Genomic DNA, 24,310 nt, shown 5'->3' with positions numbered 1-24,310 from the left:
CCCAGGACCTCCGGGTCTGTGGCCTTACATCTAGCCACTAGACCAACGAGGTAGTCGTATTATAACAATATAGAACATATAATTATATAGTATACATGGCACGCACAAACAAGGTAATATGTACAGCGATGGAAAGTCGTTTGCCACAGTGAGAAAATTAAAAAACCTGCGCGTATTTTGAATATTTTAAACACAAAAAATATATGTGTTATCTTCAATTATTCATTGCTTTTTTATTTTAAAAAGTTTTTCTGTATTCTTTATTATTATTTTTTTGTGTATCTACTACTACTACCTACATATCTTGGAATTGATTTAAAACCAACTTGCCGATATTATTCTCGCTAGTATCTACATTCCGAACTGGTGGAAGCATTCCATTGAATTTAATCTCGTAAATATACTGTTAAAAAAATCATATTTTAAATATCTATAAATATTTTTACTGGTGGTAGGGCTTTGTGCAAGCTCGTCTGGGTAGGTACCACCCACTCATCAGATATTCTACCGCAAAACAGCAATACTTAAAATTGTTGTGTTCCGGTTTGAAGGGTGAGTGAGCCAGTGTAATTACATAAAATCTTAGTTCCCAAGGTTGGTGACGCATTGGCTATAAGCGATGGTTGACATTTCTTACAATGCCAATGTCTAAGGGCGTTTGGTGACCACTTACCATCAGGTGGCCCATATGCTCGTCCACCTTCCTATACTATAATATATCAAATATTTGTGTTCTAGAGTCAAATAGAGCCACTATTATACCAAACACTATTACACAAGTATTGCTACACATCTAATTGTACGCAGGGGCAATCATCGTAAGATACCGGGTTCCTAGGGGAGCAGCGGGTCATATGAGATATTTATCGACTAAAACCCATACGATGGCTGTTCTCGACACGGAAGTGCTAGATATTTGAAATGTTATATTTATAATATTTGTCAAGTTTTATAGTAAAATAGAGCCGTCTTAACCCACAGGTGTAATACCGTTTATTTAAATCTTCATAAATCGAGAATGCTTGTGTTTCAACAGATTAGAAGAAAGCCCGTCTGCCATACCAACAGCTTTTTAAAGGAGTGGTAATGTAACCTGCCTTCAAAATCTTTTTTTTTCATACCGTTAAAAGACTGCGACTAAGCTAGGATAAAGACGAGGTAACGACGATAAAGACAAGAAGCTATGTCGTGAAATAATAATTAATTATTTTGAAATATTTATCAAAATTGGAAATACCATCAAACAAATAATGTCCTAACGCTTAAACAGATAATCATTTGAAAAGTTATCTAACGAATGATTAATCTTACTTTAACAAGAGGCTTTCTAATTACAAGCTATAAATAATGATTAAGTTCTTACAATAAGTGCCTTCATATCAAGCAACGTTATCTATTTGCCGATACTTTATATTGACATACTCATATATATACATACTCGAACGCGTAAATACATAGATGCATCAGATATCCAAGACACCTTCATGAAAGAGAATATCAGTTAAAGCGTTCTAGATAATGTTGTTATATTGATCATCTGACTGCCTCGGTGGTCTAGTGGCTCGATATAAGGCCACAGATTCCAAGGTCCTGTGTTCAAACTCTATGTGATCGAAAACTATTGGATTTTCCTGTCAAAGATTCTCAGTAGCAGCCCGCAGTCTGGAAGATGGAACACTCCCGTGTCTCGCTTCGGTCCCGGTTCCAGTCTTGTTGGATTGCCGTCCCATCGATTTATGAGAGCGAGGAAATAGAAATTACACGTGTGTTTTGTTTGGCAAGTCTCACTGGAGATTGGCCGTGGCTGAAACCAGTCAGGATCATCATTGCTGATGGAGGATGCAGGAACATCATAAGCCACTAGATCATTGAGGCGGTCATTCATTAACTACAACAAGTAAATGTTTTCTAATATAATTTATACCTTTTATTATATTATTATCTCTCAATATAGACCTAGCGTAACCTACTACTACTACTGTTGTTTATTGATACAGTATCGATATCTTGCATTTATTCACTTATACAGATAAGAAATGATTGAACATTTATTTGTTATATTTATATCATTTTTATCATCCAAGCGTAAATTTCAATAATATTCATAGAAAATCACGTTTTAATATGTCGAAATATGTCACATTCATAATTATAAAAAAATGTAAGCTAGTGTGAAAATATTTTATATTAAAAGTATTCGTGCGACGGGATCTCAGGATTGATCAGTCAGTGTAACAAATATTATCATTTCACCTTTTAATTTTACACCGCCAATGCGCCACCAAACATGATAACTAAGATGTTAAGTTACACTGTCTCACTCACCCTTCAAACCGGAACACACCGTTCTTAGTATTGCTGTTTGGCGGTAGAATATCTGATGAGTGGTACCTACCAGACGGGCAAAGCCCTACCACTAAGTAAAAATCTTTTGATTTAAATATTACTTTGCTTAGATTAAATCTACGAATTCAGAAGGATCTATTTCTCTGTTCAGTGAATCGCTAAATTGTGGATCCCTTTCGGATTAATATTTCCCGAAAATCCCTATCCTATCACTATAAATAAATAGGACCTTACTTATAAACATTGGTAGCGGATGTTTAACCCAACTCTGATTTATATATTTCCATTATCACGATTTTATATTGGAAAGAGGAAGTCGGCATTGTTTACTAATTACCCTGTAAATGTAAAGCCGTTTTTGTTTATTATATCGTCAATAAAAATTGAGATTACTCAACTACTACTTTGACATTAGTCAATTTTCTGTATTTACCGAATCTTTGTTATACATGAGTAACCAATCGTGTTTGAGTTACGACCTTTAAGCTCGTTCCTGTCTTCGTAACGATGACGTATGCAATTTCGAAACTTACGAACCGTTTTTTATTAGGATTATTTTGAAGTACGCCTCGTAAACAATTCTGCCATCTGTAAGTACAACGAATTGTTCATTGGATATAATAATTAAACATAATACGTGTAATGTAATAATGAGACGAATATAATTTTCACTTGTCTTGTAGTTAACTTCGACCAAAATTTTATTTCCATATAAATATATAAAAATAGTTATTTTATAAATATTGCTGTTTAACGGTAGAATACGTGATTGAGGGTGTACCTCTCCAGACGGGCTTGCACAAAACCCTACAACAAGTAACCTGACAATAATTAAAAATAATTGATTAAAAATTAAAATATCCGATTGATAGCATTATCGTTTTCACGTGAAATTATTATTAAATGAAAACCGCAACGGATTGTTTTCCAATCGAGGCCTGTCCGAAGCCCGATCCAATCTATTCGAAATGCTCACAAAACCGCTGTCGAATTTACTGCTTCGTATATTTCAATTTAAAAACTGTTATATTTCTTTACATAAATTAGGTAGGTGGATATTCAATGGACCGCCTGATAATTAGCATTTTAAGAAATATTAACCAGTGGACCGTGATTCTTGGGAACTAATCTATAATTTCAATTACTGGTACTGGCTCACTTATATTTTAAACCGGGACACAACAATACTAAGTATTGCTGTAGTAGTAGTAGAATAAGTAATAAGTGGTCATTAATACGACACGATTGTTTTAATAGAAATGAATATCTTTTGAAAAGAGTAAAGTAACAGTCTGTTAACGACTTACTGCCGGGCTGAGGCCCCCTCTTCATGGTTTAGAGAAGGTTTACTAATTCCACCGCTCTACTCCAACTGTTGGTATATAGCAGAACTTCAGAGAAATTAGATACATGAGGAACGAGAGGCACGAAATTAATTGTAAACACAAATTAAGCACAAAATCAGAAACATTTTTGAAACATTTTTTTAACAGTACAGTACAGTAACAGCCTGTTAATATCCCACTGCTGGGCTAAGGCCTCCTCTCCCTTTTGAGGAGAGGGTTTGGAGCTTATTCCACCACGTTGCTCCAATGCGGGTTGGTAGAATACACATGTGACCGAATTTCAATGAAATTAGACACATGCAGGTTTTCTCGTGATATTTTCCTTCACCGTCAAGCACGAGATGAATTATAATCACAATTTAGCACATGAAAATCCAGGTTCAAACCCACGATCATAGGTCAAGACTCACGCGCTTCAACCACAAGGCCATCTCGGCTTACTTTTTTTTTTTTTAAATCATAATATCCATTATAAGAAATAAATAATAGATACAAAGTATATCATTATCTAATAGTGTTGATAGTGTGGACGAAACAAATTACAACCTAACCAATATTAAACATTGTACAACAGTTACTATGTTTGATTAATACGTCTAAATCAACCAGTCATTGAATAAACGGAAACGACGGAACACATTACAGACTAATCGATTTTACAAACAATCGAGCCGACACATAAAAGTTATATATTTCATCAAAAACAAACAAGTTTTAGACAAACTAACATATTCTTCATAGATAGATACCTTCGTATTTGTATGTAATTTATTTTTAAATTACATGAAGGTGAGAAATAATTTAAATATTTTCAAATAATAGTGTTATTACATTTCTAATGAATGAGGTCACCCTATGTCACTTACTGTATCCTTGACAAAGTGTATGCAAAATTTCATGACGATCGATTGAATAGTCAAATCATGAAAACGTAACAAATAAACAAACTCACTTTCGCATTTATAATATAATTAAGATTTTGAGTTTTTTTTAACTTTCATGTATTTATAGCTTGTAGAGTGAAGTTTGTTGCATTTCTTTTAAAAATATATAATATATACGTTCATTCTGATTGTATCGAATGAAATAACTTTGATCTTGAACGACACGGTATTTAAAAAAAAGATAAAACTGTAATAGTAAACTTAGTTCATGAAAGAAATGAAAAAGGTTATTTTGCGAAGTGAAAAACTTTTTAGGGAGATAGTGCTCAATCGTATGTGACAATAAAAAACTAGGTCGCAGAACTTATTCGAGGTCACGCCGGTATATTACAAGATGACAGTTCAAGACGCAGTAAAAATATGAAAACGCCGGGAAATTTCTAAGGAGCCTTTTATACAAGCCTGTTTATTTATGAATGGAAACACAAAAATAAGAAAGAAACGAAATAAAATCCAAATAAAAATGAGTATTATTTTAGTTCTAAATGTAAATTCTACAAAGAATCTGGAGTAGAAACTCGGTACTTACCCTATTTGGCGATATCATTTACAAAGTTATGTCAAGTACACTTAAGTCAACAATACTGTCACACTTACATCACGCTACTTAAGCATCTTTAATCAGATATAATATTGTGTTCACTCAAGCATTTTGCATTTTATACTAAATATTCACACATACATAATAATATATTAAATAAATAAAACACATTTATCTTATAGATAATATTTATTTCATAATTTAAATATTTTTGAATAAATAATTTATGTCGACTATTTTTAAATTTATTTTAGTTGCACCAAAACCATGAAGTAAGTAACCACTGCACCGAGTACCTGAAAACATGGTAACAAAATTTTTCACTCAGTCTTCTTTACTAATATTATAAAAAGGTTAATTTTGTGAGTTTGTGAGGTTCTAGGGGGTCTCTGGATCTACTGAACCGATTTTAAAAATTCTTTTACCAATAGAAAGCCACATCACTTGTGAGTGTCATAGGCTATATATTAACCCGAAAAATTAGAAGACTTGGCAATCAGGAAATCAATCAGATTTCCTAAAGAAAATAAAAGTATTTCGAGTAATGTCTATTAAGACTGTATTATATACTATATAATATAGTTTAAAAGGGTAAGAATAATATGGGACGCGTGGGTAAGGACCTCTCTTGTACTATTTCAGTCGGCAGGTAAGAATCCCATATACCCTTGTTCCCCCGAGAGTACCTTTCTGAAGGTTTCCATTTTCAGTAGCAGAACATTTACACGCTTTTGCTTCACTTTTTAATAATAAAAATTATGATAAAATAAAAATAAAATAAACTTTAGTTACTTTATATTAAATACTTTTATATTAAAACATAGACCCAAAATATAGACAAAGGAAGAAAACTAATTATTTCCGTCGCTTTGATGTAATCAATCAACGGTATTTCGTTTTGAACGAGGCGGGAAATAGCGTTCTTATTTCATTACAGAGTAAAGGATACATCATATTTAATGGAAGCGAATGCTTAATATTAAATTTTATTGTACTTTTTTAATAAAAAGATAAAAAACGGAGGTATATCTTAATCGGAATAATATAACAATGGTTCATATGTCCAATAAGACACGTGCAGATAATCTCACGATGTTTTCCAAAACTTTCGGTAGTAGGGCTTTGTAAGTCTATTTGGGTGGGTACAACCCACTAATCCTTGCTATTATTATTATATATCCGGAATTTCCATTATCCCACATCGTCGGCTGGTTGTCCGCCGTTATTCTCAAAGTTAATTATATAATAATATTGATCTTACTACTTACATTAAAACTACATAATCGCTTTTCCTCTCAGCAAACCGTGAGCTTTAGATTCAAAATTAACAAACTTTGTAAAGTTTATGGAATCTTGAATTATTGGTTCTTAGCCAAAAAGCTAAATAGCTGTTTATTTACAGCACGTAATAATTAAGTTCCTTAAAAATTCTTGCGATTTTAATGAAAGAGTAAATGTATCTAATTTTTTTAAATACAAAGTTCAGTTTCTTAATTAAAGAGATTAAAAAAAAATACAAAATATGCAAGAGCGATTTCGGAAAGCATGATATGAAATATATAATATTTTAAGGGTTGAAATTATTGAGGTTACTAATATAATAGTAAACTAAATGAGGTTTCACTTTAAACTGCTTCTTTATAGGACAGATAATTTTGTATCTTTAGTCAAATATCAATTACTTACAGAAGCAAACAGATCCAGAGACACTGTGAAGAACTTGGCGCCAGAAATGCTCATGGCCTTCTGACACTGCTGACAGACAATCTGCACGAACGTCTTAGCTTCCTCTGAACCATCGTACCACTGACATGAGTAAGCGGCTTCCATTACAGATGAACTCTAAATATGTGAGATTTAAAAAAAAAATTAACTAAAAAGCTTTGATAAGGTGTATTGATTTATAGAATTGTAATTATATTTGACGACTGCCATGTTGGTCTAGAGGATCGCAGATTCGAAGGTCCTTGGTCAAACTCCAGGTCGGGCCAAAAATAAATGATTAGGTTTTTTTGTCAAAAATTCTCAGAAACAACCCGGAGTCTGGCAGTTGGTAGTGTGCACTATCGTGCGCTAATCTTTTTTGCGATTTAATCAATCTTATATGTCCATTATATTTTATAATATATTTATAATTGTATAATATTAGTCTTAGCAAATAAAAATTAGTAATACCTCTTCAATGAGTCTGTTGCCGAAAATGCAGAAATGAAACACTTGCCCGAGAGTATAGCTCAAATAACCAACAGTACTGAAGGCGTACACATTCAAACCGTCCACCTAGAAAAAAATTTAACAATTAAAATAAATAAGATTATGAATGTATAAGAGCCAAGATACTCAGTGTTTAGAATGCATGAATCTTAACGTTGATTGCTTGATTTATATTTATAATTCATATCGAGCTCATGAGAGAAGGAAAACGCCGTAAGGAAATTAACACATGCAACCTGCATGGCAATTTCACTGACATTCTGTTACATGTGTATCCACCGATCCGCATTGGGGCAGTGAAATTAGCTCCAAACCTTCTCCTCAAAGGGAGGAGATGAGGACTTAGGCCGGCAGTGGACTATAAATATCCCGATAGCTGTTACTTATTAACTATGAATGTCCTATAACAAAATAAGAATCAACAAATTGCATTGGTACACATAGCAAAAACAAATAAAAGTAATGTGAATTATGCAACGAATAGTTCTACGGCCAACTTTAACGATCTATTATATATATATGTAAAAGGCCGATAATATTCAAGTCCCATGATAATAGCGTATTAATAATATCTGCATCACTATCAACATCCCATTTGACGCTTCTAATTTTATTAGCCGGGATGCAAGGCAAGGCAAAATCTATTTAGGTACGAGTACATTGAACACCAACTTCAAGAGTGATTGGTTCTTTTTTATAAATAATTAAATAACAAATATCGTACTTCATTCAACTTAAATTTTCAAATCGTTAATAAGTGTTTAGGTTATGTATAAAATATTGACAGGCTTTTCCAAACTTAAAGACTTATTTCTTGAGCAAATTTAATAGTTTTCAACTATTATTTCTTGTTTTGGGATCGGCCTTATCTTTAAATAAGATAACTCCATTCTCTTATAAAACAACATTTTTAAAAATTATACGTCCACAAGCTTAATTCTTTCAGTTTCAAATGAGAAGTGTAATAACATCGAATTATTACTATATGGTTGGTGCAAGCGAAGACACATGGTCTTCAAATTTAATCAAGAGACTATTATTAATGACAAAAAATATAAATAAACTAATTACCTTTGTAGCTTGATAAGCCAATAACGTTAAAGTAATAGTCGACACCAACATATGGAAAAGAAGAGCCGTACCATACGTGTCCCCAATAGACGACACTAATCTGAAAGTAGGTTTTTATTGCAATTCGGTAATTTTTCACACACACTTGTCTGCAAGAATAACTTATAAAGATATATATCTTTATAAATTAATAAATTCATCCTTTAGAAAAAAACAAAAAAAAAAAACAAAAAATATCTGTTATTTAGCCATTTTTCATAAATAAATTAAAATGTAAGCGTTATTAATAAACTTTTTTTATACATTTACCTACCGTGTAGTTGCAATCACAAATACAACTCGTTGTTGTATAGTTGAAGATGAATTATGAAAACACGAATATTTTTATACAATAACTACCAACCTCACAATATGCTTGTGCCGTTCGACCCAATATTTGATCGCTGAGCGCGCTAACATCTCCTGTTTTTGGGACAAACCGTTTGGATTATTAAAATTTTGCTGTCCAAAAGTCTGAAGCCTTCCACCAGCGCCGCGAAGCGTCATACCAAAATCTTGTTGAGTCGAATAAATGCCTCGTATATCCATGTCAATAGGATCTGGGATCTTTTCAGATTTTTCTGGTAAGACCGAAATATTGTTTTTATTTTTATTTAAAATAAAACATCAGCTAAACTTAAAATATTGGAAAAAAAGAGTTAAATGTAAAAAAAAGAAACATAAATAATGGCACCAATCATTTAACGTCACATTTTGTTTCTTCCAACCATCATTTAATATAATAGGCTTACCTGAAGACGATACTTTAAATAGATCAGCTGTATTTGGCCTGTAAGTATCTAATGAAGCACTCAGTTCCATTAAAGGCTTCATAATAGCTTTGAGGTGTTGCAGCTGTTCACATGCAAAGATCAGCCATGAACAGAACATCACGTCCATTAGATTCGCAATTGCCATTGAGAAGAGAAGCCAGTAAATCTAAAAATATACATTCACTTTAAAGCTAAAGTTCAACTAATGGCGACAATGAAACTAAATGAGTCTTGTTTAAAAAAAAATTATTAAGTATTGTTTTACTAATAAGAACATCAGGAAGTATTCGTATATATGAAAGTAAGCTGAAGGACTTGTGGAGGACTTCCACCATAATATTGAATAGGCATATTTACTTTAACTAAAATATATGTATCTGTATATTTTTTTGAGTGCAGTTTTAATTTTTTTAAGTCTTACTTGAAAAACAAACGCGACGATGTACATAGTACCACTCATGGCGTCAAATGGATACCATGCTTTGAGAGGTAGCCTGGGCACCGGTTCTGTGAGAGTTTCATTGGTCTCTTTGTCCATTAGGAAACGAACTGAATCACCGAAGAACGTTATGGTGACCCAACCTGAAAAATAAAAAGAAGAATGGAATAACATTATAAAAAGAAGTTGACAAGCTATAAAAGGCTTGGTTAAATCAAATTAATATTATATGAGAAATACTCGACAAGAATGTGGACGTCACACGAACAAGTCAAATCGCTGGCGCATTGTGAATGGCACCGCAATTATCTCGATAGATGTCGTTTTTCTAAATTATTAAAAATGTAAATATACTTACAAATAACTGAAAATATTGTCATGCCGCAGATGAAGTACAAAAGTCTCCTCATCTTTGTGAGAGCGAGTTGGTGGTATCTAGCATCGGATTCAATGAATAAAGGGTGACTATTCGACTGATTCCACACGGCCAAGGTCCTAGACGAATTATTCAAAACACAATCAATGAAATGAGAAACAAAAATCAAGCGACTTTTTATCAAATATTTAATATTGTTAGTTGATTTCGAATAATAATAAGTTAATAAGTGAATAGATTTTTATATAAACAAAAATAATGGAAAATGGTGAGACACGTCGCCAAACTACAATGAAACTGCATTTTGTAAATATTCTAATTATTAATTATAGACGGGCCGGTTTGCGTGGTTGGTAGATACCTGCCTTTCACGCCGAAGGTTGTGGGTTTGTTTCCTACCCAGACCAGACATTTGTGTGCATGAATATGTCTGTTTGTCCTGAGTCTGGGTGTAATTATCTATATAAGTATGTATTTACAAAATAAAAGTGGTATGTGTAGTATATCAGTTGTGTGGTTTCTCTAGTACAAGCTCTGCTTAATTTGGGATCAGATGGCCATGTGTGAATAATGTCCTAGATAGATATTATACTATTATTATCATTAAGTGAAGAGAATACCGAAAGTACACATTTTTAAATTATTGAGCTGAAATTTTGTACACAAGTTTTTTTCTAGTCACAATGTACGATTAACCAAATGTCTTCATTTTAAATCCAATATGGCAGAAATGGCGATTTATCATTTCAAAAGTAACCGATATGGATGGTTTGATGCGATAAGATTATATAGTATTTGTTTATACTTATTTAAATCTTCAATGACAAAAAAAATCTTATAACAAATATCAATAATTGAATACATCATATTGATATAAAAAAGCCGAGATGGCCCAGTGGTAAGAACGCGAGAATCTTAACCGATGATCGTGGGTTCAAACCTAAATTTTCTTGTGCTTAATTTGTGATTATAATTCATTTCGTGCTTTACGGTGTAGGAAAACATCGTGAGGAAACCAGCATGTGTCTACTTTCACTGAAATTCCACATGTGTATTCCACCAACCCGCATCGGAGCAGCGTGGTGGATTCAAAGACCTTTTACGGTTATTGATATATTAAAATAAATAATTTGTTAATGCTGGCCTGAATGCAACAAACACCGTAATTAATTACATTCAATTATTTAATTCAATTATTCAATTATTGTTAATTTGTTTGAATGAAATTTTGCAACTGGATTTATCAACCCAAACAAATTAGTTGAAATGATAAACGCATTTGACACTAAAACAATACAACTGAGTACATTTTATGTACATGGATGAAATCAAGGTTTGTTTTTAAAAAGTTTTTTCCTAATTTGAGACTTATGTATATCATAACATATTTAACTTATGTTCATTCAATACTATTCGAAATAGACATAGTTATAATCTTTTCAACATATATAAAACCTATTTAACCTGTAAAACATACAATAAACAGAATGTTTAAGTGTTTTTGGAGAATGTTTTCTTAACAAACATACCCAAGGATACCCAAAACTTTTCGCTCCAAATAAAACTGCTAAAAACTTTATTTCTATAATAAGTAAGTTTGACCATTTGACCAAAGCATTTATTGATAAAGAAAATTTATATAATAATCTGGCATCTTATTAGATGATTTACGATTCTCTTGAAATAAATATCGGATAGTGAAAATAAAAAACGTGGTGGTAGGGCCTTGTACCACCCACTCATCAGATATTCAACCGCCAAACCGTAATACTTACTATTGTTGTGTTCCGGGTTGAATAGTAAGTGATCCAGTGTAATCACAAAGGTATAACATCTTAGTTCACAATATCGGAGCCGCATTGGCGATTACGGAACGATTATTATTTCTTACATCGCCAATATCTATCTATAGGCGGTGGTGGCCACTTACCCTCAAGTATAATAATAAGATATATTTCATTACGCAATATTGAAATAGTACAAATAAAAACGAAAAATTTCAGAGTACTTTATATAATACCACAAAACCGAATAATGTCTTCAAACATTTGATACAAGTTTTGTTAAAATTTAATTATACGAGGCTTAGCACGAACTGAAACTTATTAATATGGATTATTTCATAATTCGTGGTTATTCCTGAAAATGTTGTTGATGCATTTACGTGAATTATGTATTGAATACACACAAACACATGAGTGTATTATTTTACCTTTACTCTAGTGTCTTTTTTCCTCGTTAGTGTAATGTCCACTGTGTATTGCCGGCGTGGCTAGTTGGGTTCATGTCGCCTGTATGAGTACTGTTTAACAATATTGAAATAATATTGTGTTGAAGGGCCTTTAAAAAATATTTATACGTGTTAATATGGTTTGTTATTTTTTTATGTAAGAAGTAGCAAACGAGCAGGAGGCTCACCTGATGGAAATTAACGAGTGACTCGAGGGCTTGCAGGTGCGTTGCCGGCCTTTAAAGACGCAATACTAGAATTTATTTCACGCGGTAACTCAAAAACGGATAGACTTTTTTATAACCCAGACTCCGGAAGCTACCTTTTCTATGTATTACAAAACCGCTAATGCGGGTAAAAGCAAGTTTTTAACTGACTTAATAAAAATGTTTCATTGAAACGATTTGACCATTTAGGGTGATTTAAGCTGTATTTTATTAAGTTAAGCGGCAGTGGTCGTGGTGGTGAAGTGTTGAGGTGTTCTTAAATATTTTTTAAATTTAAAAAAAAAAAACAAAATGTATACTATGCTGTCATGTGTCGGTATGCAATGTGTGTTGCCAATAAGCTTTCCTTACTTTCTATTGTATAGTTTTTAATTTGTATTTCCCCTTGAAACTGAATTATTATTATGGGCACCGTCTTTCGATTAATAGAAAATATGACCTTATAATAAAAAAACCCAGTTGAGTCAATTTCCTTTTTAGTGCAGTGTTTTTTATTTGTTTTTAAGTCGTTCTTTTTTTGTTTTCGAAAGTTTCTAAATACAATATTAGTCATAATTCAATTTTTCTTTTAAAGTTAAAAATGAACCTGAGATACTAAACTACTAATATTTACTCATTATTTATACAAGATACATTAACCTAATAAAAAAAGTTCATCAACGAGGCACAACTCATGTCACCATTGATTGTTTTCAACGATCAGACTTCGAATTGGAAATTTAAATTTTGAAATCCTTTCAAATATTATCAAGTTGTGGAAGTACACAACAAAGAGAGCTTTAATTAAGCGCATATCAGTATCACAGCTCGATATCCGAGTGCTAAGATAAAAGAAAATTAAAAGCGTTCCCGTGGAAAATAATTTTCCATTTACAGCGCTTTATATTCGTCGGGAAATGAAACGTAAATTGGGTGAAAATGAACTATTTTAAAATCAGTTACTTGCGCGATGTTGAGTACTTCAATAAATTTGAGTGTCCGGTTTCATTTCACAATTAAATACGAATACGTTTATTAAAATTATACTGTGGTTGTTTTTTTAATGTAAATAGGAAGGTAGACTTACAAATGTGTCACTTGATGGTAAGTTGCTCTAGACACTGGCAATAAAATGTTATGCCCCTAGTTTCACCGGCCCAATCACCATTCAAACCCTAACACAACAATACTAAGTGTTGCTTTCTAGCATACAAATATGTGATGAGTGTGAGGGCTTTGTGCAAGCTCATCTGGATAAATACCACCCACTCATCAGATATTCTATCGCAAAACAGTAGTACTTGGTATTGTTGTGTTCTGGTTTGAAGGGTGAGTGAGCCAGTTTAATTACAGGCACAAGGGACATAACATCTTAGTTCCCAAGGTTGGTGGCGCATTGGTCATGTAAGCGATGGTTAAGATTTCATACAATGCCAATATGAGGGGCGTTGGTGACCACTTACCATCAGGTGGCCCATATGCCCGTCCGCCTACCTATACTATAAAAAAATACATTAAAATTATAGTAACGCTAATTGAATAGCAACAATTTATTTGTATCGCTTAAAGAACTTAGATATATATAATAGTTTATTTTGTAATGATAAGAAAATATTTTTTGTTTTTCTTTCTAAAACGTTTTTGATCTATGAATGCTCTTAACCCAAGATTTAGATTGCATTTCGTTTTCAGGCATTACAAAAAAAAATAGTGTGTGGTACCTGCCCAGACGGGCTTGCGCACACCACCAGTGTATTTATGATAAATATATTACTTTATATACTATTACGTATTCACCTACTAGATAACGATATCTCCTATAAGATGTTTAAGTGAATTTCGTACAAATCGAATTTCGTACAATAACCTTTCGAATAGTTTTCCACTGTTTTTTATAAAAAATCAACTCTCGGTGTTCACGTAGATATATATATATTTAAATGAGCTTACTCTCATTTATAATACCGTTACATTAAATATATTGTAGATTTTTAGAATTTTCATTAAACAATAACCTAAAGTTTATCGTTTAACTGGTGATAGCGTTTGGAACTACAAAATCAAATAAGTAGATAAGCATTTAATGACTAAATATTAGTAATAAATAATTTCATTCCACAGCTATAACAAGCCAACAATATAATTACATGAGATCGATTCTATATAACAGAATAAATAAGAAGATCAATATTTACTCACTTACGATTTACCAATTTAAAATGCAAATGACCAACTGTCTTCTCAATTTGCGCTAAGATGAGACTGAGTTATTACTCAAACGATTTACATAACATTTACCTAACTTATTTTTTCTTCCTACCTTAATATATATTTAGGTGTATATATTATATTTTGTTAAATTAAATTATATCTATTTTATGTTTGCATTGAACAAATAATAAATAAATGTGCCGTCGAATTTGCAGCCGAGATGGCCCAGTGGTAAGAACGCGTGAATCTTAACCGATGATCGTGGGTTCAAACCCGGGCAAGCACCACTGAATTTTCATGTGCTTAATTTGTGATAATAATTCATCTTGTGCTTTACGGTGAAGGAAAACATCGTGAGGAAACCTGCATGTGTCTAATTTCACTGAAATTCTGCCACATGTTTATTCCACCAACCCGCATTGGAGCAGCGTGGTGGAATAAGCTCCAAACCTTCTCCTCAAAAAGTGGAGAGGAGGCCTTTAGCCCAGCAGTGGGACATTCACAGGCTGTTACGGCCGTCGAATTGATTGTGATATGTAGAAATTGTTCAAAATAATTAAATAAAATATAATATACATAATATTATTATATATTGCTTTTAATTTTATATTAATTACTAAAACACAACAAAACACAAAACGCTGTCTGTAATAGCAAACGAACTAAAATGTTTTAAAATATAAATACCTATAAAAGTTCTTGGATGTGATAGCGAAGAAAGCCAGCTTGATGATTGAATGGGCAAAGAAGAGAACTGTAATCGTGTTAGCCGTGAGCTCGTTCACTTCATCAGAATATTTGGCCATGTTAACAGCCATACAGACGTAATGGACGACGATAAAAATAGCATGGACGCTGGCGTAGACCTTCCGTAGAAGGCTCGACATGCCGGAATTATCTGTAAATTCTTGGTATTTTAATGATGCAAAAACAATGATTATTTTTTATTAATATACGAGCTATTTATATCAAATTGTTTTCAGTCATATTAGTTACCAATTTTTCTTACCTGAATGATAATTGAATAGAAAATGTCCAGCCAATTGCATCAATTTGATATTCGGCATCAAATCGGACACGAGGCCCTGCGTTTTTATTTTTGTCATCATCTATAAATATATTAAAATCATTAATAATAAATTATATTTTATTTTAATATTAATTATTTCTTATTACAAATCAGAAAATTCTAACCTTTACAGATGTTTATTTTGCAATAAGTAATAAATTATTTTTAGTGCTATTTCTTTAGCATAATTGGCTTTAATAAAATAGTGCTTTAGTATATTGTTATATAATATTATTTATTGAAAACGTGTGCTTTGATCACCACCTATTGGTGAAGTGATCGATTTACACAAACGTATTTAAATTTCAAAGTCATGTGGACCAATGGCTGTTTATTTTCCGTGAGAGCTAACACATGGTGTACCGTGCGACCAGTCCAGCTTTAGCCTCTCCTTAAATATGAATGATTCTTGCCATGACGGAACACCTGCATTTATTTATAAGTACTGTCTCCAATATAAATTCATTACACGATCGATTGTGTTCGCAGCGCGGCTCGATGTTAGCTTTAGTTGTTTGATTTGGTGTTTGTATTTGGTATTCAATGTTCTTTTTATTTGTTTTAGTTGTTTACTTTAAGTTAAAGTTTTAAAATCACACAAATTATTTACTTTGAAATAGTGAAATACAAGGAATATATTTGAAACGAGGTCGAAAAAAATAATAATATTAAGTCGAATATTGTTACAATTCACACTGATTTTTTTTATTTTAATTTGTATATAAATTTAGTACTTTTCGTAATTATAGTGTGAGAATGGTGTGTCCTGTAATGGGGTTGTACATAATTGGTTTTAAGTAAATTTAAAACATATTTTACATGTATGTTATGTACAACTGGAGATCCAAATAAATAAATTCATAAGTTGGGTACATATGAACATTAATGTTCAAATCCAATTTCCCGAAACGTTTCACTGCGACAGATATAGAGAATTGAATCATGTGTCATATCCCTTTGTCTCGTACAAATAAAAAGATAATAACCATATTTCATCCTTATATTGTCTCTCGGGGTCGATGAAAGGATCCCATTTTATTATACGTAAAAAGTACTGCTTTTGCTTCACATACATTCTACTTGAAGTATAAAATATTTATAACATTAACAGATATGCTCGTTCGTTCATATTTTTGGCAATATTTTATACATTTCAAAAAATGAAAATGTATGCAGTATAATATAATATTATTATTATTTATTGTGTACTCGATATTTGCTATTCTTCCTCGAGAATGGTCACACGGTTACCAAAATAAGTCAGGGTAACATCATATAAGCCCCATTGGATGAGTTAGAATAGGAAGGCGGACGAGCATAAGGGCCACCTGTTTGTAAGTGGCCACCATAGACATTGGTATTGTAAGAATGTTAACCATCGCTTACATCACCAAGGGGCCACCAACCTTGGAAACTAAAATGTTATGTCCCTTGTGCTTGTAATTACACTGGCTCACTCACTCTTCAAACCGGAACACAACAATACCAAGTACTGCTGTTTTGCGGTAGAATTATTGGTGGTAGGGCTTTGTCCAAGCTCGTCTGGGTAGGTACCACCCACTCATCAGATATTCTACCGCAAAACAGCAATACTTGATATTGTAATTACAGGCACAAGGGACATAAAATCTTAGTTCCCAAGGTTGGTGGCGCATTGGCTATAAGCGATGGTTGACATTTCTTACAATGCCAATGTCTAAGGGCGTTTGGTGACCACTTACCATCAGGTGGCCCATATGCTCGTCCACCTACCTATTCTATAAAAAAAAAAGAATATCTGATGAGTGGGTGGTACCTACCCAGACGAGCTTGCACAAAGCTCTACCACCAGTGCCACAATATCTAAATTTAAATTTGATTGATCAGTTATTCTACAGCCAAATATTTTTAAATTGAGATGTGACAGATCATTTGACAATTTCAGAATTCCTAACGATGTTTCCCTTTACCGCGAGCACGAGATTTTTCTTTAAAAAATTAGCAGATGAAAATTCATTTGTGTCACAATCTTTGGTTAGGATTTAAGCGATCCAAATCTTGGCTCATATCCAGTCATCTGCCATCAATAATTTCCTACTGTAAATACAAAAAAAAACGGGCCAATAAACTATTCATCTCAATAATAATAACATAATTTATTTACATTAAAGCCTTAAATAAATACAAATAAAAATTGTTACTGTATTTAATTAATTAATTAATTTAATTAAATTTCAATTGATAAAGAATAGACTGATTTAGAGTACTGAGCCAAACTTTCTAAACGAAAAGGTAAGGTGTTAAACTTATATTAGTTTAGTAAATTTTCGAAACGTCGACATCAACTTTGTTAAGAAGTCAATAAAACTTTTTGAAGAGTTCTACATCCAGTACTCGAGTCTGCAAGAAGTTTGAAACTTATAATCCGATTTCTATTTCACAGTAAACTTACCAATATAGGAAGTTCAGTTTGAATTAAATGCTTGAACAACTCCGTGGTCCAGAAACGTTCCCTTCAGAACTCGTATCAAATTCGAGCAAACAAGCCTTCGATTTTATAAAAAATGCGGTAACTGGTAGTTACGTACTTTAACTGATGAGTTCAGTACCGTAACCGTAACAGCCTTTGAATTTCCCACTGCTGGGCTAAAGGCCTCCTCTCCTCTTTTTGAGGAGAAGGTTTGGGGCTTATTCCACCACGCTGCTCCAATGCGGGTTGGTGGAATACACATGTGGCAGAATTTCAGTGAAATTAGACACATGCAGGTTTCCTCACGATGTTTTCCTTCACCGTAAAGCACGAGATGAACTATAACCACAAATTAAGCACATGAAAATTCAGTGGTGCTTGCCGCCGGGTTTGAACCCACGGTCATCGGTTAAGATTAACGCGTTCTTACCACTGGACCATCTCGGCTAATAGTCAATAGTTCAGTGGAAAATATCAATGGCTTTTAATGTACATAGGTCTTAAAATGAAAGTAAAATATCCTTAAAATATATATTTTAACTATTTATAGCGAGCTAAAAATATAAGGAAGCGTTTGTGTGCAAAAGCTTATAATATAAATTGACATGTTCTTACGCCAGTATTTTCAAGTGAGGGTATTTTAAATTTTACAATCAATAGGCTTTAAAATTAAACAACAAAAACAATCAATAGGTAAGTCGTGATTGCTTCTATATTGAATAAAGGAATTTGAATTTGAGCTTATGCTCGGTGAATAAATATACTCATTGCAATATTTACTCATTTTTTCTTCTCGTCCTTTATTTTGAGATGACGGTGATAAGCTAAGCACCTTCATGCGAGTATCAACCAAAACCAAACATAGTTACAACTCAAAAAGCAACGTACACTATCAGTTGCTCTAGAAAGATCTTTAATAACAGTGTTATCCTTCTCAATCGTTTGTATTTAAGAGCCTGCATGACCTTTTATCATTCATACTCATCATTTTATCATTCGTACTCTTTTAAATTCAAATGACACATCACGCGAAGCTGCTATACTGCGTACTTCTCTATCGTATTGAACAGTACGCTCTATAGCACATCTGGATATTTATAGTCCAGATTTTGCAATTTTAAAGTTCATGAACAGTTTATCGGAGGTAATGTTGTGCTAGCAATAAAATAGTCTTTATTTTAATAAATTTTTCAATTTAAACCCAATTACTTGTGTCAACTTACCTGTTTATACCCTGTAGTGTACACACATCTACAATAATGTATTAATTAGTATTTTATAATATGTATATATATTACCTACCCATCTGTCATTTCGGATGACACACATCGGGAAAATAGAATATATGTAGTGGTATTGTCACGAAGTGACGACGGCGTGTATGCATAGCGAGCTTTTTTTATAGATTAGGAAGGCGGACGAGCATATGGGCCACCTGATGGTAGGTGGTCACCAACGCCCATAGACATTGGCATTGTAACAAATGTTAACCATCGCTTACATCACCAATACGCCACCAACCTTATGATCTAAGATGTTATGTCCCTTGTGCCTGTAATTACACTGGCTCACTTACCTTTCAAACAGGAAAACAACAATACCAAGTACTGCTGTATTGTGGTAGAATATCTGATGAGTGGGTGGTACCTACCCAGACGAGCTTGCACAAAGCTCGACCAGTCGAGGAGTATTAAATATGAAACAGTCTTGTGTACTATGAAAAAATATTAAGAACTAGCTGACCCGTGCCCACTTTGTTGGACGGTAAATATTTTTACTTGTAATGAAATTATGGTTGTTGTTCGGTTAGTACTGAGTGGTATGATTTATTTACTTGCTGCCAAAAGTCGCGTTCGCCACAACATCCGACTACCACGAAAAAGTGTTTTCATTTTTTGGGTTAATATATAGCCTTTGACACTCACAAATAATGTAGCTTTCTTTTGATTAAAGAATTTTCAAAATTGGTTCAGTAGATCCAGAGATTACCCCCTACAACCTTTACACAAACATTATTATAAAATAATAATAAATAATAAAAATATTATAATATAATATTAGTACAGATTTAAATTTAAATCAATATCAAAAGAGAAGGAGAGAGAGATAGTCTTTACTTCATGATTAAATTAAATGTAAAGGAATATGACTCTTCTAAAACCGCCATTAAACTTAGTAATTATTTACAATCGGATTTGAAATAAAATCTTGGAGTTTTTTGGTACGTTTTTGATTTTGGTACAGGCTTTACTTCGGCTATTAAATATCCTTGAAACTATTTTAAAAGGCGGTTAAACTTATAGAAAGAAATACTTATTGAATTTTTAAATTAATGATGTTATAATACGACACCTGTTTAGAGAAAAAACAATCTTTTTAAATTACTTCTATACCACTCATGTCACGTACACCCTCCTTCTTAGGAATTTAATTTCTGCCTTTTGTAAGAAAACGATGTCTGTACCTCACGCTCGTTTTCCGATTTCATCGTGAAATTTTCGTTTGAAATATAATTGAAAGAAAAACCTCGTGAAATACCAAAATGAAGGAATATTTTTATGTAATATCATTATAAGATTGGATTAAATTCAAGAGATATTTTTTTGATGTTATATATTTTTATGTGCTTAATTTGCTTATAATTAATCTCCTGAGATAACCTGAATATGTTGGATGAAATTGATAAAAGACATATTGGGGCAGCGTTATGTAATAAGCTCCAAGCCTCGTATAAAAGGAATAAAGTAGCTAAATCGATTTCAGGTAAATTGTTTTTTTTTTTTAAATATATAATGTAAATCTGTCAGCTTATTTAGAAATATGCCGTGGTAACTCAGCCATCTTATCAGCATCTGGAATCATAGTTATATTAAATAAGAAAGACAGTTCTCGAGTGATTTATGACGTCATATGCGGCAAACAACTGATTCGCGTGATTTTTTTATCTACATCTTTACTAGATTTTCATACATTTTTTTCAATTGACAACACTCTCTGTTTCATTCGAGTTACGAGGACCAGAGGATATAGGAAAACAATCCCACAAATTCTGCAAGAATATGATCGAGGTTTTAATGTGGAGCCCCTAACCCCTACATCAATAAAGGGGTGACTATTCTCTTCGGTTAGAACGTTTTTATTGTTCAAATATATAACAAATAAAATGTATATTATCTGTGGCGTCATTAATTACGCGACACATAAACGTATAATATTTTACCGACCTGTCCGTGTGAACGGACACCTGGACTAATGCGGGCTGATAAAATATTAAGGTTTGTGGCGCTGCCTATTAATTTGTATACCGTAATATATCTGTTCTATACAATAAGCTATTCAGCGAGCCATTGAGACTATCGCCCATATGACGTCATATTATGATGTTAATGAACTGCCATATACAAGAAGCAGGTCCTGTTTGACCTCCTTTTCTCCTTATCATTAGGTTCTATTATTCTAGTGCCTCGTTGGTCTTGTGGCTTGATGTAAGGCCAACAGACCCGGAGGTCCTAAGTTCAATTCCCAAGTCGGGCCGATAAAAAGTTATTGTGTTTTTTTATCAGAAAATTCTCAGTAGCAGCCCGGAGTCTGGAAGTTGGAAGTGTGTACACTCCCGTGCTTCGGAAAGCACGTAAAACCGTTGGTCCTGCGCCTGAACTTTTTTCAGTCATGTCGGATTGCCGTCTCATCAGATTATAAGAGTTAGGGAATAGAGAGTGCACCTGTGTTTGCGCACACACTTGTGCACTATAATATCGCCGGCCGCCGTGGCCGAAATCGGTCTGGAGGACCTTATTAATATTATTATTATTCTTTTTCAAAATAAAAACTTCTAATGTATATATGGAAAAAAAATAACTAACTGTCTGACTGACATACAAACACCCAGTCCAATTTACTGGGGTTACCATGAAAATTTTCATTCGAATTCCTTTTACATATTACGTTAGCAGAAGGGAGTTTTTTTTTTTAATTTAATCCCTAATCCATACGAAATTTCATCCCCTTTTTACCACAAAGGGCATAAAATTTTGTGATGAATGAATTTCCGTCATTTTTTAAGAAAGAGCTATGTAAATTGGGTTTTACCAATTCTGAATTATAACGTTAACATAAATAAACACTAAAATAAATATGGCTATTTACGTTCCGGAAAACATTACCTCTATGTCGTATGACGGTGCAAAATCAAATCAAAATATACTTTATTCAAGTAAACTTTTATACTTTTACAAGTACTTTTGAATCTTAAAATTAAAATAAAATTTTAATATTAAATATTTTGAAAATAAGCGAAATAATTTCAGTAATTTCGTCACTGTATACATTTTATTAATTCTTGGATATAATGTTTTTAGTATAATATATGAAATGAAAATTGATTTATTCCCGATGATGTTGTTTGTGTTTATTAATGTCCCAATAATTATTTCTTAGAAATAAATTCTAGAAAAATATTATAATTATAAACATTAAAAGATGAGAGTGCGCCCGAAATTCTGCACTTCTACCCTTTAATCCCATTTGTAATCAATATAATATTATTTATGCACAATGAAAACCTTTATATGATTCATATCATCATAAAAAGACATACGTACTCGTTGACTGTCTTAACTCTTATAAGTGATCTCTTCCAAGATCGCTAAAAGAGAGAGCGTGAGGTAAAAAGTGAGATGATTTCGTTATTATTCAAGGGTTAATTTATAGTTAAAGCAAAACGTTATACAAATTTTCATCATCATCATTCAATTAATGATAGCAAAATTATCTCAGACTTCTATACACATTTTTTATATATTACTTCATTTGTTATTAATCAAAAGCAGATCGAATCTTATCAATGGTAGTGGTACCACTCAAAGCTAACCCACCATCTATAGTAATACTGGTACCGGTTATATTTTTCGCCTTATCGCTTGCTAAGAAAATTATAGCTTCTGCGATATCTCTTCCATTTATTAACTTTCCAAGCGGAACCATTCTTGTCACATCTTCCCAAGGCTTTTTGTCTTCACATTTATACAGCTTTGGTGTGACGTTGAATTCCGTAAAACCTGGTTTAACGCAGTTCACTCTGATACCTTTATTCGCCAATTCTAACGCGGATGTTTTCGTTAAATATTCAATGCCTGCTTTTGCTATATTGTAGGTAACGTGACCAGAGAATACTGTATCAATAAAAATACTTCCGACATTGACAATGTTTCCTCTAGATTTCATTAGATGTCGTGCGAACGTTGTAGTCATTATATACATGGAACGCAGATTTAAATTTATATTTTCATCAAATGCCTTCAGATCTGGTTTCAGAATACAATCGGATACCATTCCACATGAGGCGTTTATAATGACATCGACTTTACCAAAATGATTAAGAGTTTCTCTTTCAACTTTCTTTACGTCTTCTTCTTTTGAAACATCAGCGATTATCAATAAAGGAATTTTACCGTGAGGTCTTATCAATTCATCCGATAACTTTTTAACTTCATCCGGATTGCTACTGACTAATACCAATTGAGCTCCATAACCAGATAAAAGTGTTGCAGTAGATGCTGCTAATGCAGAATTTGCACCAGTTAATATAACCACTTTATTAGAGAAAACCATCACGACCTCTGTGCTTGGTGTATGAATATTGATTAAACTATTGACCACATTTCGGAATCTCATAGACTTATTTTAAAACGTTTTTCTTATCACGAATCTATTATTTCATAGCTTATTGTTTGACTGGAAGACATATATTCTGTTATTCCAATAAATTTTATCTTATTGTATTTTTTAAAATAATTGTTGTTCCATTATTAGTATTAATTGTCATATAATTAATATATAACATATCACTCTCATTATTTTAAGATGAAACATTAATCACCAGCTAAGTCATGGCAAGGATAGCTTGTATTGCTTGGAAACCTTCTTAGGTATTAGACGCTCGCATGAAAACTGTTGCAGTGACACGGTAGCATGCGCAAGCGATCCCTTGATCTCGTCACATGATCCCAAGGAGACTACTTGAGTATCGCGAATTTTTAGTGGTTATTATGGCAGAC

The 24,310-nt window shown here is 32.8% G+C and overlaps 2 protein-coding genes across 2 annotated transcripts; both read right to left on the bottom strand.

Moving 5' to 3' along the window:
* Positions 1 to 5,403: 5,403 nt before the first annotated feature.
* LOC126775445 (odorant receptor coreceptor) lies at positions 5,404 to 16,082 on the bottom strand. The gene is made up of 11 exons (XM_050497402.1): positions 15,931 to 16,082; positions 15,746 to 15,845; positions 15,424 to 15,634; positions 10,072 to 10,208; positions 9,696 to 9,856; positions 9,254 to 9,440; positions 8,866 to 9,082; positions 8,463 to 8,562; positions 7,353 to 7,457; positions 6,864 to 7,019; positions 5,404 to 5,473 (listed from the first exon to the last, which is right to left on the bottom strand). Exons 2-11 carry the CDS (start codon positions 15,843 to 15,845, stop codon positions 5,423 to 5,425), a joined length of 1,425 nt encoding a protein of 474 aa, XP_050353359.1. The 5' UTR covers positions 15,931 to 16,082; the 3' UTR covers positions 5,404 to 5,422.
* Positions 16,083 to 22,740: 6,658 nt separating this feature from the next.
* LOC126775478 (3-oxoacyl-[acyl-carrier-protein] reductase FabG-like) lies at positions 22,741 to 23,912 on the bottom strand. The gene has a single exon (XM_050497454.1). The coding sequence runs from the start codon at positions 23,862 to 23,864 to the stop codon at positions 23,070 to 23,072; it is 795 nt and encodes a 264-aa protein (XP_050353411.1). The 5' UTR covers positions 23,865 to 23,912; the 3' UTR covers positions 22,741 to 23,069.
* Positions 23,913 to 24,310: the final 398 nt, after the last annotated feature.

Source organism: Nymphalis io, chromosome 18 (assembly GCF_905147045.1).
Source record: "Nymphalis io chromosome 18, ilAglIoxx1.1, whole genome shotgun sequence".
In the NCBI taxonomy this organism is placed as follows: domain Eukaryota; kingdom Metazoa; phylum Arthropoda; class Insecta; order Lepidoptera; family Nymphalidae; genus Nymphalis; species Nymphalis io.
This window is presented reverse-complemented; position numbering and strand designations above follow the sequence as displayed.